Source organism: Zootoca vivipara, chromosome 6, assembly GCF_965207765.1.
Source record: "Zootoca vivipara chromosome 6, rZooViv2.hap1.1, whole genome shotgun sequence".
Classification (NCBI taxonomy): Eukaryota; Metazoa; Chordata; class Lepidosauria; order Squamata; family Lacertidae; genus Zootoca; species Zootoca vivipara.
The window spans coordinates 90,440,090-90,453,408 of record NC_142589.1 but is presented as its reverse complement, the minus strand read 5'-3'; the positions used below and the strand labels follow the sequence as shown (position 1 = coordinate 90,453,408).

Below are 13,319 nucleotides of genomic sequence, written 5' to 3'. Positions count from 1 at the left end.
GGAGTCTAATGGACTCACGGAACGCATTCTGTTCGAGAACCAAGGTACGACTGTATATTTGTGATTGCAGCTGACTCACCTCTGACCAGAGTAGACCTAAAATAAAAAAAATTCCTTCAGTAGCACCTTAAAGACCAACTAAGTTTATATTTTGGTATGAGCTTTCGTGTGCATGCACACTTCTTCAGATACACTTGAAACAGAAGTCCACCCTTCTGTTTCTAGTGTATCTGAAGAAGTGTGCATGCACACGAAAGCTCATACCAAAATATAAACTTAGTTGGTCTTTAAGGTGCTACTGAAGGAATTTTTTTTATTTTGCTTCGACTCAGACCAACACGGCTACCTACCTGTAACCAGAGTAGACCTGTTGGTGTAAATCAGGCACCCCCAAACTTCGGCCCTCCAGATGTTTTGGACTACAATTCCCATCATCCCTGACCACTGGTCCTCTTAGCTAGGGATCATGGGAGTTGTAGGCCAAAACATCTGGAGGGCTGCAGTTTGGGGATGCCTGGTGTAAATGGACCCAAGGCACCCTTTTATTTCACTTTGAGAAGGAATAACATTGGAGACAACCCGTTGCTTTTTTAGCTGTTTTAGCCTGTTTTTGTTGGTGCGAACAGATATCAACGAATGCGAGGAGGAGCCCAACATCTGCCTCTTCGGCACCTGCACCAACACACCTGGAAGCTTCCAGTGCATCTGCCCACCTGGCTTCGTGCTCTCCGACAACGGCCGGCGCTGCTTCGGTGAGTGACTAGCCAGCGGCATGGTTTCCCCCATCCTGCCCTGGCCGGATGTCCATCCCCCTGTTGGGCAAAATACGCACCAACCGAGTGGCAACAGCGGCAGGGTCGACGAAATAACAAAGTCGTCTTCAGTATCTTTGCTTGCTTTTATTTACAATTATATACACCACGCTCCTCTACTCCTTTCCTCTCATTTCACAATACACCACCACCACACCCATGAACCATTTGGGTAGCTTACATACAGAATTCAAAATAGTCAATTACCCAATCACATTACAGCGAGCAAACTCTCCCTTCAATTATTCAAATTAGCAAAAGCTCACAGGTGTGCTATCATTCAGAACAAGGTTGCTAACACACATCTCTGTGTAGCACCATTGACCACATCAGTCTTAAAGGAAAAACCTAACACCCCCCACCCCCTCTGGGACCATGCTGTCCTCTTGGTGATTGTTACCCAGAGGTAAACTGCTCCTGGCTAGAGAGGCTCCATTTAGGCTGCTTACTTACTTATTTCATAAAATTGATACAGTAAGCCCACAACTTGCACGCATGGAGCCTTAAAGGCTTAGTGAAAACATTTTTAAAATAAAAAATAAAAAGGGGGAAGACCTCCAGGTGGAAAAGGAGACTTTGGCAATCCCACTTTCTATTGAACATAATGTATTTAGACTATACACAATGTTGGCTTTAGGCATGACCTCTGGGTCCCCTTGCATAAGTTGTGGGCTTGCGGTATGCTGCTTGGTTGTTTTCGTTTTTGACATAGGTGTTAGATAAGGATGGTGTATGAATGCATCGGGACGTGGGTGGCGTTGTGGTCCAAACCACTCTTGGGCTTGCCAATTGGATGGTCGGCAGTTCGAATCCCCGTGACAGGGTGAGCTCCTGTTGCTCTGTCCCAGCTCCTGCCAACCCAGCAGTTCGAAAGCATGTCAAAGTGCAAGCAGATAAATAGGTACCGCTACGGCGGGAAGGTAAAATACGTTTCCATGCGCTCTGGTTTCCGTCACGGTGTCCCGTTGCGCCAGAAGCGGTTTAGTCCTGCTGACCCATGACCCTGGACAAACGCCAGATCCCTCGGCCTGTAAAGAGAGATGAGCGCCGCAACCCCATAGTCACCTTTGACTGGACTCAACCGTCCAGGGATCCTTTACGCTTTACTGGGGGGGATGCAGCTGCCTGTGCCCCAGCTAGCAGTTTAACGAAGCCACTGCTCCAGCTCGCGGGAGCTGGAGGCCGGGGGCTTGATCAGCTGGGAAGCGGGCTTCCTTAAACCCCCGCTTCTCTGCTGATCAGTGCCCCCAAGGAAAAAGAGTTGGCCTCCTGCCTCTGCCTCCGTGCCAAGGCAATGGCCTCGAATGAGGCAGGTGCCTCGTTTGCATGCCTTGAGGAAAAAGCTCCACACAGTGATGCTCATGTTCTCCACGGCAACAGCCTTCTTTCTTCCTCCCTGCACCCTTTTCTAGAATTTCTTTGAGAATTGTGAGCTTCGGTAGTCTTGTTAAGCTTTTACACATGAACCTTAGAAAGATTCCGCCCCCTGAGGAAACCATTCCTGTGAAACGGGGAAGAAGCTAGCCGCCCGTCGGAAGAGATCAGAACGCATGGGAAGAGATCAGAACGCATGATACATCGTAGCACTTTATTATCGGACTTGATTATTGCACTTTATACTGGATTTTTAAGACTTCGAGCATGATATTTTGTACACATTTTTGAATCTCTTTGTATATGTGAAGGTTGCTGGTACATATACATTTAAATATTTGCACTTCACGGTTGTTTACCTTTTCCTTGTTTTGCTAACATTACCGTGTTGTCTGTTTGTTGCTGATAGCACGATGTTTAGCTGGCGACATATAGCCATACCTTGGATCCCGAACGCCTTGGTACTTGTCCGTCTTGGCTCCCAAACGATCGAAACCTGGAAGCGAGTGCTCCGGTTAGCGAACGTTCTGTGGAACCTGAACGTCTGGCGTGGCTTCCTCAGCTCCCGATTGGTTGCAGGAGCTTCCTGCAGCCGTTCGGAAGCCGCGCCTTGGTTTCCGACCATTTTGGAAGTCAAACGGACTTCCGGAATGGATTCCGTTCGACTTCCGAGATTACCACTATATTATGATGCTGGAGAGCAGGTATCGCCCAGCCCTAATTTTGTTTAGTCGTTTAGTCGTGTCCGACTCTTCGTGACCCCATGGACCAGAGCACGCCAGGCACTCCTGTCTTGCACTGCCTCCCGCAGTTTGGTCAGACTCATGTTGGTTGGCTTCAAGAACACTGTCCAACCATCTCATCCTCTGTCGTCCCCTTCTCCTAGTGCCCTCCATCTTTCCCAACATCAGGGAAAGGATCTGTCCAGTGAAAGGATCTGTCCCTTCAGGATCTGTCCCTCCAGTGAACACTAGGGCTGATTTCCTTCAGGATGGATAGGTTTGATCTTCTTGCAGTCCATGGGACTCTCAAGAGTCTCCTCCAGCACCATAATTCAAAAGCATCAATTCTTCGGCGATCAGCCTTCTTTATGGTACAGCTCTCACTTCCATACATCACTACGGGGAAAACCATAGTTTTGAGTATACAGACCTTTGTAGGCAAGGTGATGTCTCTGCTTTCTAAGATGCTGTCTAGGTTTGTCATTGCTTTTCTCCCAAGAAGCAGACGTCTTTTAATTTCGTGACTGCTGTCACCATCTGCAGTTACAGGTAGGTAGCCGTGTTGGTCTGAGCTTTCGTGTGCATGCACACTTCTTCAGATACTTCTTCTTCTGAAGAAGTGTGCATGCACACGAAAGCTCATAACAAAATATAAACTTAGTTGGTCTTTAAGGTGCTACTGAAGGAATTTTTTTTTTATTTTGCTTCGACTCAGACCAACACGGCTACCTACCTGTAACTAGAACCATCTGCAGTGATCATGGAACCCAAGAAAGTAAAATCTCTCACTGCCTCCATTTCTTCCCCTTCTATTTGCCGGGAGGTGATGGGTCCAATGGCCATGATCTTAGTTTTTTTGATGTTGAGCTTCAGCCCTAATAGGTTTATGGAAGAGCTTAAATAAAACTATCATTGGTGTGTGTGTGTGTGTGGAATGAACAGCAATAATAAATAGCCCATGCGCTGCTCTTCCTCCACCTTGCAGACACCCGGCAAAGCTTCTGCTTCACCCGCTTTGACAATGGCAAATGTTCCGTGCCCAAGGCCTTCAACACCACCAAGGCCCGGTGCTGCTGCAGCAAGATGCCCGGGGAAGGCTGGGGAGACCCTTGTGAGCTGTGCCCGCAGGAGGGCAACGGTAGGTGACCCAGCTGGGATGGCCTGGCATGGTGAGAGTTTGCAGGTGAACTGGATTCAGGGCCGGCCCACCCATTAGGTGGTTTGAAGCAGCTGCCTCAGGCGGCATAATTCCAAAGGTCGGCACCCCACCTGACAGTGGAGAAGTGATGCCGGGGCACACAGCTCACAGACCCTCCAAGTTTCCCTATTTTCCAGAGACAGTCCTGGATCTATAGAAGCCGTCCTGGTTTCTGATTTGATCCCGGAATGTCCTGCTTTTTTCTTAGGGCGCCCCTATTTTCCTCAGAGAAATGTTGGAGAGGATGGAATAGGACGTCCTTATTTTCATCAGAGGAATGTTGGAGGGGATGGAACAGAACGTCACTATTTTCATCGGAGAATTGTTGGAGGGTGTGGATTAGGACGTCCCTATTTTCACCGGAGAAATGTTGGAGGGTGTGGAATAGGATGTCCCTATTTTCATCGGAGAATTGTTGGAGGGTGTGGAAGAGGATGTCCCTATTTTCATCGGAGAAATGTTGGAGGATGTGGATTAGGACGTCCTTATTTTCATCAGAGGAATGTTGGAGGGGATGGAACAGAATGTCACTATTTTCATCGGAGAATTGTTGGAGGGTGTGGGTTAAGATGTCCCTATTTTCGTCAGAGAAATGTTGGAGGCTATGAGTTCATGTGATCATTCGCAGAGACAGACAGGCAGATGCAGCTAACTAAGTCACACTCAGAGCAGACGATTGACCTGAATGCATTTAGACTCTAGGGATTTCAGCGGGGCTCTTGTGAGTATGGCTTAACGTCAGCAAGCACACAATCCAGGTGTCTTCCGTGTGCCCCTAAAAAACCTCAGACTGGTCTCCTCTCTGATTTCCACTGGTAATTCATTCCAGAGAGCCAGAGCTGTGACACGAAAAGCCCAAATAAGATAGCAGCAGTTAAAAGCACCGTGGGTTTTCACAACTTCGCCCTTCTCAGAGTAGACCCATTGAAACGAAAGAGCAAAATAAGCATGCTTCAATTCCCCCCACCCCTCTCTCTGCAGTTGCTTTCCAGGAGCTGTGCCCTTACGGTCACGGGGCGATTCCTGGACCCGGGGATACCAGGGAAGGTGAGTAACAAGAGAACGGGCCTTTTCAGTGGTGGCTCCCCGATTGGGAAATGCTTTCCCCAGAGACACTCGGCCTTTTAAGCAGAGGCCAAATGGGATTCCTTAGCTGTGATGGGTTGGGCTAGATGAGTCTCAGGACATCCCTTTCCAACTCTGATTTTACTCGTCGTGTCGGAATCTCATTTCTTGCCACTTGAATCCCTCGGTTCGGGTCCCTTGGACCGGGAAGCCTGTGACTCCCGGGATCCCTGCATGTTTGTCCCCGACCACGGACCACATTGACGGGGACTTAACAGCAACAAGACACGCAAAGGACATTCACGGTGTTGCTCCCTTTCTAGATGTGAACGAGTGCTCCGAAAATCCTGGGATCTGCATCAACGGGAACTGCATTAACACGGATGGCTCATTCCGTTGCGAGTGCCCTTTTGGCTACAATCTTGACTACACCGGGGTGAACTGTGTGGGTGAGTGTTTGGGGGGGGGATGTATCTGAGATGCGGAACAGGTAGGGGTGAGAGACCTAAATACCACTTCATCACCTTTCCCCACATAACCAGGGGTACCTTGGTTCTCAAACTTAATCCATTCTTGAGGTCCGTTCCAAAACCAAAGCGTTCCAAAACCGAGGCGCGCTTTCCCATAGAAAGTAATGCAAAATACATTAATCCATTCCAGACTTTAAAAAATGACCCCATAAACAGCATTTGAGCATGAATTTTACTATCTAACGAGACCATTGGTCCATAAAACGAAAGCAATAATCAATGTACTCTACTATAAAATAAATAAGACAGTATTGTAGATGATAAAAAATAAGATTTTTTTCTTACCTGCACTGATGATAGCCATTGTTTGGATGGGGGGGGGGGCTTTTAGCCATTTCCGCAGTCACACAATCAATCAATCAATCAGTAGCTGAACTGGGTTCCGCACATTCACAAAAACAAATGAACCGAAAAAGCCTCAAAAATGAAAATGCAAAATAAATAGCAGAAACAGAATTGCCAAACTTAATCCATTCCGGAGGTCTGTTTGACTTCCAAAACGTTCAAAAACCAAGGCACAGTTTCTGATTGGTGCAGGCGCCCTGGAAACAATAGCCGACAGCCGCATTGGATGTTCGGCTTCCCAAAAACGTTCGAAAACCAGAACACTTGCTTCCGGGGTTTCGGCATTTGGGTACCAAGGCGTTTGAGAACCAAGGTACCACTGTATATAGATTTGGGAGTGGGACCTTCCCTGAACCCTAGAAGTTAATAAATGGTAGGATTTGGGATGTGGAGGGAGAAATACAAGCTGTCGAGGGATTCTTGGGCTAGCCTATGCGGAAACGACCTGGCCAAGCCAGGGCCATAAAGAAACAATTCAGGGCCACTGAGGGCCACTGGCAATGCAAAAGAACGTGCCCTTCCCTCCTTGCCCTGAGGTGTGGACAGAGACTGGGGGTTTGGAAGGCTGCCAGGGTAATTGGTGATATGAAAAGAGTGCTTTTAGCAAGGTGTGCTGGGAAGAAGAAGGCAGAGAAAAGACCGGGATCCATCTTGGGTAGGCTGGCTGACGGCTGGCTGCTCTACTGTGGGGGACAAGCCCCTCTTGAAATGACCGTGCTGTAAGATCTGGGCTCCCTCCATGGAGACGGAAGGAGTAAATATTTGAATAAAGCATATTTCTTAAAGCTATGACAGTCTCTGCCGCGTTTCGATTCTCCAAAGGACCACAGACCCCGGGTAAGTGCCTGGGACCCCCTGGGCTCTTGCCACCGCTTTTCCCAGTAATAATAATAATAATAATAATAATAATAATAATTATTATTATTATTATTATTATTTATACCCCGCCCATGTGGCTGGGTTTCCCCAGCCACTCTGGGCGGCTTCCAACAGAATATTAAAATACAATAATCTATTAAACATTAAAAGCTTCCCTAAACAGGGCTGCCTTCAGATGTCTTCTAAAAGTCAGGTAGTTGTTTTTCTCTTTGACATCTGACGGGAGGGCGTTCCACAGGGCGGGTGCCACTACCGAGAAGGCCCTCTGCCTGGTTCCCTATAACTTGGCTTCTCGCAACAAGGGAACCGCCAGAAGGCCCTCCCCGGCGCTGGACCTCAGTGTCCAGACAGAACGATGGTGTTGGAGACTGTTGATGTATTTATGATCGTGGTGCTATAAAGTTCATTAGTGGGTCGTAAAACACTCACGGACCCACGCTGCCAACCTGTAACGGCACCCAGCACGCTCCCAGCTGTGCCAGTTAAAATTCTTCTTCTTCTCGGACCCAGCAGAGTTTACTGCGCAACTGGAAATCAGATAGCAGTCGTTGTCTTCAAGAAATCAAGCACACTGTAGCTTCTAAACTAACTTACCTTTTTCACAGAAGCTTAACATAATACATCTAAACCGACAGAACTGAGCTGCATGTTAGCAGCGCTCTTATCTTTAAACACTCCTCCACAGCTCTCCTCTCTCCTAGCTCTCTCATCTCATGCTCCGACTCAAAGTGAAAGTACATTCTCTTTACAGCATGATTTAGGACTACACAGTAATCAGCACGTAGCGCCCAGAGAATAAGAACGTATTTTTTAACTCCTTGCTTTCCAGAATCCCAACAGAGACACTCCTTCAGGTATACTGAGCCGAGGCTGTTTAGGGCTTTCAAGGTCAGCACCAACACTTTGAATGGTGCTCGGAAACATACTGGGAGCCAATGTAGGTCTCGGCGGCCGCTGCCAGTCACCAGTCTAGCTGCCGTATTCTGGATTAGTTGTAGTTTCCGGGGCACCTTCAAAGGTAGCCCCAATATTGACTGGTGTTCCCCCTGATATTTTCATGTGTCTCCTCTTCCTTCCCTGCCGCCGCCAGACACGGACGAGTGCTCTATTGGGAACCCCTGCGGCAACGGGACGTGCACCAACGTGGTGGGGGGCTTCGAGTGCCTTTGCGGGGAGGGCTTTGAGCCGGGGCCTATGATGACCTGCGAAGGTTAGTGGGGACTTGGGGGGGAGGCGGGTTTGCTTGAGGGTTCAATGCTGTTTTAATGGCATGTTATTATGGGACAGCTGCATATTCCTGCGTTGCCAGGGGTTGTATTAAATCAGGGGTCAGCAAACATTTTCAGCAGGGGGCTGGTCCACTGTCCCTCAGACCTTGTGGGGGCCCAGACTATATTTTGGGGGGGAAATAATGGGACGAATTCCTATGCCCCACAAAGAAACCCAGAGATGCATTTTAAATAAAAGGGCACATTCTGCTCATGTAAAAACATACTGATTCCCGGCATACCTGCCAAGTTGCTGTCGGCAAAATAAGGGACCGGGCGGAAGTAGCAGAACGGAAGTAGCGCTGCCGCCATTTTGGAACTGGGCGGAACATGCTCAGAAGTGACTTTTGATGCTGCTCTGCCCAGTTCCAAAATGGCCGCTGCGCCAGAAGTCGCACTGCAGCCATTTTGGAACTGGGCAGAGCAGCATCAAAAGTCACTTCTGAGCATGCTCCACCCAGTTCCAAAATGGCCACCGCGCCAGAATAAACCAGGGAAAAACAAAAAAATCAGTTTTTTCAGCTAGGAGCAGCTGGGAAAACAGGGATTTCCCGGGGAATACGGGAGACTTGGCAGCTATGATTCCCGGACCATCTGCAGGCCGGATTGAGAAGGTGATTGGGCTTTAGTTTGCCTACCCATGTATTAAATGATGCATGAGGTCCCTTTCAATTCTGCAATTTTATGATTCTACGTGTGCTATGTGAACCGCATACCCAGGAAGGATTTGCGTCCCGGCAGGCAGCATAGAAATAAACGGCTGTGACAAAAAAAAACTTTGGAAGAGCGATCTGAAGTCCACAGCATGTTATTCTTTGAAGGAGAACTACCTGAAAATGATTTATAGATGGTATTTCACTCCGAGTAGACTTGCTAAAGTGTAGAAGCCTGAATCAGATAAGTGCTGGAGATGTAACGAGGTTGAGGGTATGTTTTATCATACAGTATGTGGTGGGCTTGTAAAAGGGTTTAAAAAGAGTATTGGGAAATGAACTGGGGGGGGGAGTTTAAAAGTATGCTTTTTAAAACAAAAACAAAAACCCAGAGTCCTTTTTGTTGGGGATAATTCAGAGGGAAATATGTAAAGACTATTTATGTATGCTACTACTGTGGCTCGTGTTTTGTTAGCCCCAAAATGGAAAACAAGCGAGGTCCCAACAAAATAAGAATTTCAACTTAAGCCTGATGGAATACGTGCAGCTTGCAGATTTAACATGTAGAATTAGAGAACAAGAAGAACATACGTTTAAAGAAGACTGGGAAATGTTTACTGAATATATGGGTGAAAATTGTGTTCTTTTAAAAACGCTTGGTAGCATTTAGATAAATTCAACAGTGTAGATAAGTTTTGATGGATGTAAGAATGGATTACTGAATGGTTTAGTTCATGTAAAATACCGTATGCAAAGGTGTATGGTATGCAAAGTGAACCACGGCAGGAGAAGAAGGGAAGTCATTGATATTTTAAGGTTGCTTAAATGAATATTTTGAAATGTGAATTAGAACATTTAATAAGAATTATACATTTTTTAAAAAAAGAAATGGCTGTGACAATCCCTTTTACCTGACCCCATCCCTCTCTCCCGCAACGTCTCCCGCCCAGATATCAACGAGTGCGCCTTGAACCCGCTGCTCTGTGCTTTCCGCTGCATCAATACTCTCGGCTCCTACGACTGCACCTGCCCGTCCGGCTACACTCTGCGGGACGACCGGAGGATGTGCAAAGGTGAGGAGGAAGCTCAACTAAATGTTCCCTAGATCGCCTCTGCCTGTCTGCATCTCCCATCGCTACATCTAGTTCAGTGGTGCCCGCACTGGCTGGCAGTGACCCCCCCCCAAAGGAGTTCAGACAGAGGACGTTCCCAGCCCTATATTGGCAGGGATTTTGAACCCGGGACGTTCTGTGTGCCAAGCGGATGTTCCGCCTCCGAGCCTATGCCCTCGTGCATCTCACGTAGCCCTCCTTTACCCCTTTCCCTGCAGATTTGGACGAATGCAGCGAAGGCATGCACGACTGCGAATCGCATGGGATGATGTGCAAGAACCTCATCGGAACCTTCGCCTGCATCTGCCCCCCTGGGATGCAGCGCCGGCCAGATGGCGAAGGCTGCACAGGTGGCCCCCCTTTCATTTATTTCTTTTCAAAGCCACAGCATCCTAGTCCTCAGGACTGCGATGGAAACACGCAGGCAGGACCTTGTTGGAACCTCTGGATCCAGAAGGGCCCTTTTATTTTTTTGCCTATTGTTAGGGTGCCAGCAAGTAGGCACACTGAAGAGCAGCAGACAGGGTCGGATAAGCCAAGGTCAACAGTCTGGTCAGAGCCAGTTGAAGTCAGACAGTTACGTGGGAGTCAAGAGTAGCCAAGGTCAGTTAAAGCCAGAAGTCCAAAATCCGGGGTCAGGAAAGCCAGATCAAGATCACAGGAACCAAGGACAAGATGAGCGAGGCAACTAGGCACTTCAGTACAACGTTGCAGACGCCGAGGAGTGGCCAGCCGGCCTCTCTCTTAAGTAGCAGGTTCCCTCCCCCGCTTTTTATGAGCTGCAGCTGTTTCTAATTGCAGCCGACGTTTTTCAGCTCGGCGTTCCTTTGCTGAGGAGGGGAGGGGACTGTCCGATCCCCTGCCTGACTGGGGCCTGCTTCTGGCTCCACTTGTTGCTGCAGTTCTGATCCTCCCTCCTCCCTGTCAGATTCCTCTTCTTCCGAGGAGTGCCTCCACCAGTCTTCCCCAGGTGTGAATTCCTCAGATTCCTCTGTGGGGGCTTGTCAAGGGGGCTTGCCACCACTCCTCCCCGTCTGTCGCAACCCTGACACCTATTTCATTTGCATCAAGTCCTTCCTCCTCCAGAGAACTCAGAGCAGCATAAAATGGTTCTCCCATGAACATATATCTTCAGTGTAAGGTGGGTTCAGCTGAGAGCTGTAGTCAACAGACAAAATTCACCCTTTGCGGTTGAGCGTTGGAATTTGAACTCGGGTCTGTCTGGTGCTAGTCCCAACCACCAACCTGGTGTCCCCCTAGATCAGTGGCTTTCAACCCGTGTGCCGTGGCACCCTGGGGTGCCTTGAAGGATGGTCAGAGGTGCCGCGGGCAACACTTGCCTCCGTCCCTCTTCCCTTCCCTCCCTCCTCTGATGCCCTCTGGCGTCTCTGCCTCCCAAAGGCTTGCACGGCTGCTTGTTGCAGCAGCCCTGGCTGCAAGCTGCCCAGGCGAATGGTGCCTCTGGGGCTGGCCAGGGGGTGCTGGGTGCCAGGAGCTGAGGTGGCCTTGGAGGAAGCAAGCAAGCAAGCGGGCGAAGGAGCCCAGCCAGCCAGTCCGCCAGCCCTTGCTGTTGGGAATAGGCAGGCAATGAGGAGGCAGTGTGGGGCAGTGTGAGGAGGCACCTCTCTTTGGGGCAGTTCTATGATTCAATGTGTTCTCAGATGCTCATAACCAAGTGTAATAAAACTATGCCAAGTTGGCTGAATGGTAGTAGTTTTCTCAATGGTTGGACTCTCAGATATAACTTGTCAGTTTGTCCATTAGTATTATGCCCCCCGAGTTGTGAGATCCAGATCTCAAACAGGTCTGCGTTTTGAGTCTTCCAATACCTTGCCATAGTAAGCTGTGCATGTGTTTTCCCAGGTGACTAATTAGATCCTTGTGGGAAAGTTGTTGCTTATCTATTCTTGATTTAGATGAAGTTTAGGGAAGGAGTAGGCCCAGAAGGGGCTTTGCAGTCCCTGCAACTGGGCCTTCAAATCTCCCTCTGCCCGAGGATCAGCTTTGCAAGAACGAGCAGAATGAGCTGATTCTTACAGAATGAGCAGAGTGCCTTTTCACGTTCATAGAGCTGATTTATCTATTGAGCGTGTGTCTTGCCGTCTTAATCGTTCTACTGCGGGCCAACCAGAGGAAGACATTGGAAACAGATTTGCGTCCTGTGATCTCGTCATCAGAATCCAGCTTGGGATTTCACACAGCTTGAGGCACTGCCCTTGCGGTTTGAGTGACTGAGAGTGACGCTACAACACTCCCGGGCTTGTGGATAGCTTTTTCCTGTCTGTGGATTATCCCTTAGAAACAAATATATCCAGGGGTGTCTTACCCATAGAGGCTAGTGGCGCAGGGCGCCAGGGCGCCACGTTCTGGAGGACGCCAGGGAAGAGGCGTAGGCTGGACGCGGCGCCTCCCGGCATCAGCTCATCACCCTCGCCCACCTCTGCCACACCCGGAGCCTCTGCCTGCCGTGGCCACCATGACACAAAGCGACCAGCTGAACCGGGAGCCGCTCCGTCCAGCCTTTGCCTCTTCCCCGCCGGAGGACCTGCCCTCCAACCACTGCCTGCCTCCTCCAGCCCCGCAAAGCTGGGTGTGTCACCAGCAGAGCCGTCCTCCCTAAAAAAGGTCGGCAACTCTGGGAAACGGGGGGGGGGCTGGAGGGATCTTTGCACCACGGCGCCGGATATGCTTAAGACGGCCCTGAATATATCTGTGGAGAGGTTCCCCCGCCCCTCTTTATTGAATGAAGGGATATTTGGACGGAACTTTTGGGGCATCTCGTATTGCATTTGACCACGATTGCATACATAATGTAAAGGCTACATTTAAAGAAACGGTGGGATATAAATGTATTGTTTCTACATTTTGTCTTTGGCATGTTCTGTATAATTTCATATAGAGTCGTGGGAACCCTGCTTCTTTCCAAAAGACAGCTGGCATGGAGTTAGCTCAGATCAGGTTTGCAAGCCCTGTGTGGTGCTTTGACGTCCCGGGGAGATAAATTTGCCCCTCAGTTCAACCTCGTGGCCACTGAACCAGCCCATAAGAAATATGAAGCTCACTCTTTGTCCCACTTCTAACCCCCTCCTTTTGTTCCTTGCTGCCCTCAGATGAGAACGAGTGCCGGACCAAGCCGGGGATCTGCCCCAACGGGCGCTGCGTCAATGCTGTGGGCAGCTACCAATGCGACTGCAACGAAGGCTTCCAGAGCAGCCCCTCCGGCACCGAGTGCATTGGTAAGAGATACAGTTCTTGCCCAGCAGCTTCCTCTTGAGCTTTCAGTTGCAGTCGTCTCGTGGTGGCCTCGATGAGGCGGCTGCAGTCATCACAGGATAGCCTGGCAGTATTTCTACCTCGCAGG

At 49.2% G+C, this 13,319-nt stretch overlaps 1 protein-coding gene across 1 annotated transcript in view; it reads left to right on the top strand.

Annotated features, from left to right (window-relative positions):
- The window catches only part of FBN3 (fibrillin 3), a 161,109-nt gene that overhangs the window by 124,500 nt on the left and 23,290 nt on the right, over nt 1-13,319 (top strand). The window contains exons 49-56 of the mRNA XM_088673016.1: nt 627-752; nt 3,894-4,046; nt 5,088-5,153; nt 5,495-5,620; nt 8,016-8,135; nt 9,797-9,919; nt 10,177-10,308; nt 13,069-13,194. Coding sequence (XP_088529142.1) covers nt 627-752; nt 3,894-4,046; nt 5,088-5,153; nt 5,495-5,620; nt 8,016-8,135; nt 9,797-9,919; nt 10,177-10,308; nt 13,069-13,194 — 972 coding nt within the window. The remainder of the gene's footprint in view (nt 1-626; nt 753-3,893; nt 4,047-5,087; nt 5,154-5,494; nt 5,621-8,015; nt 8,136-9,796; nt 9,920-10,176; nt 10,309-13,068; nt 13,195-13,319) is intronic.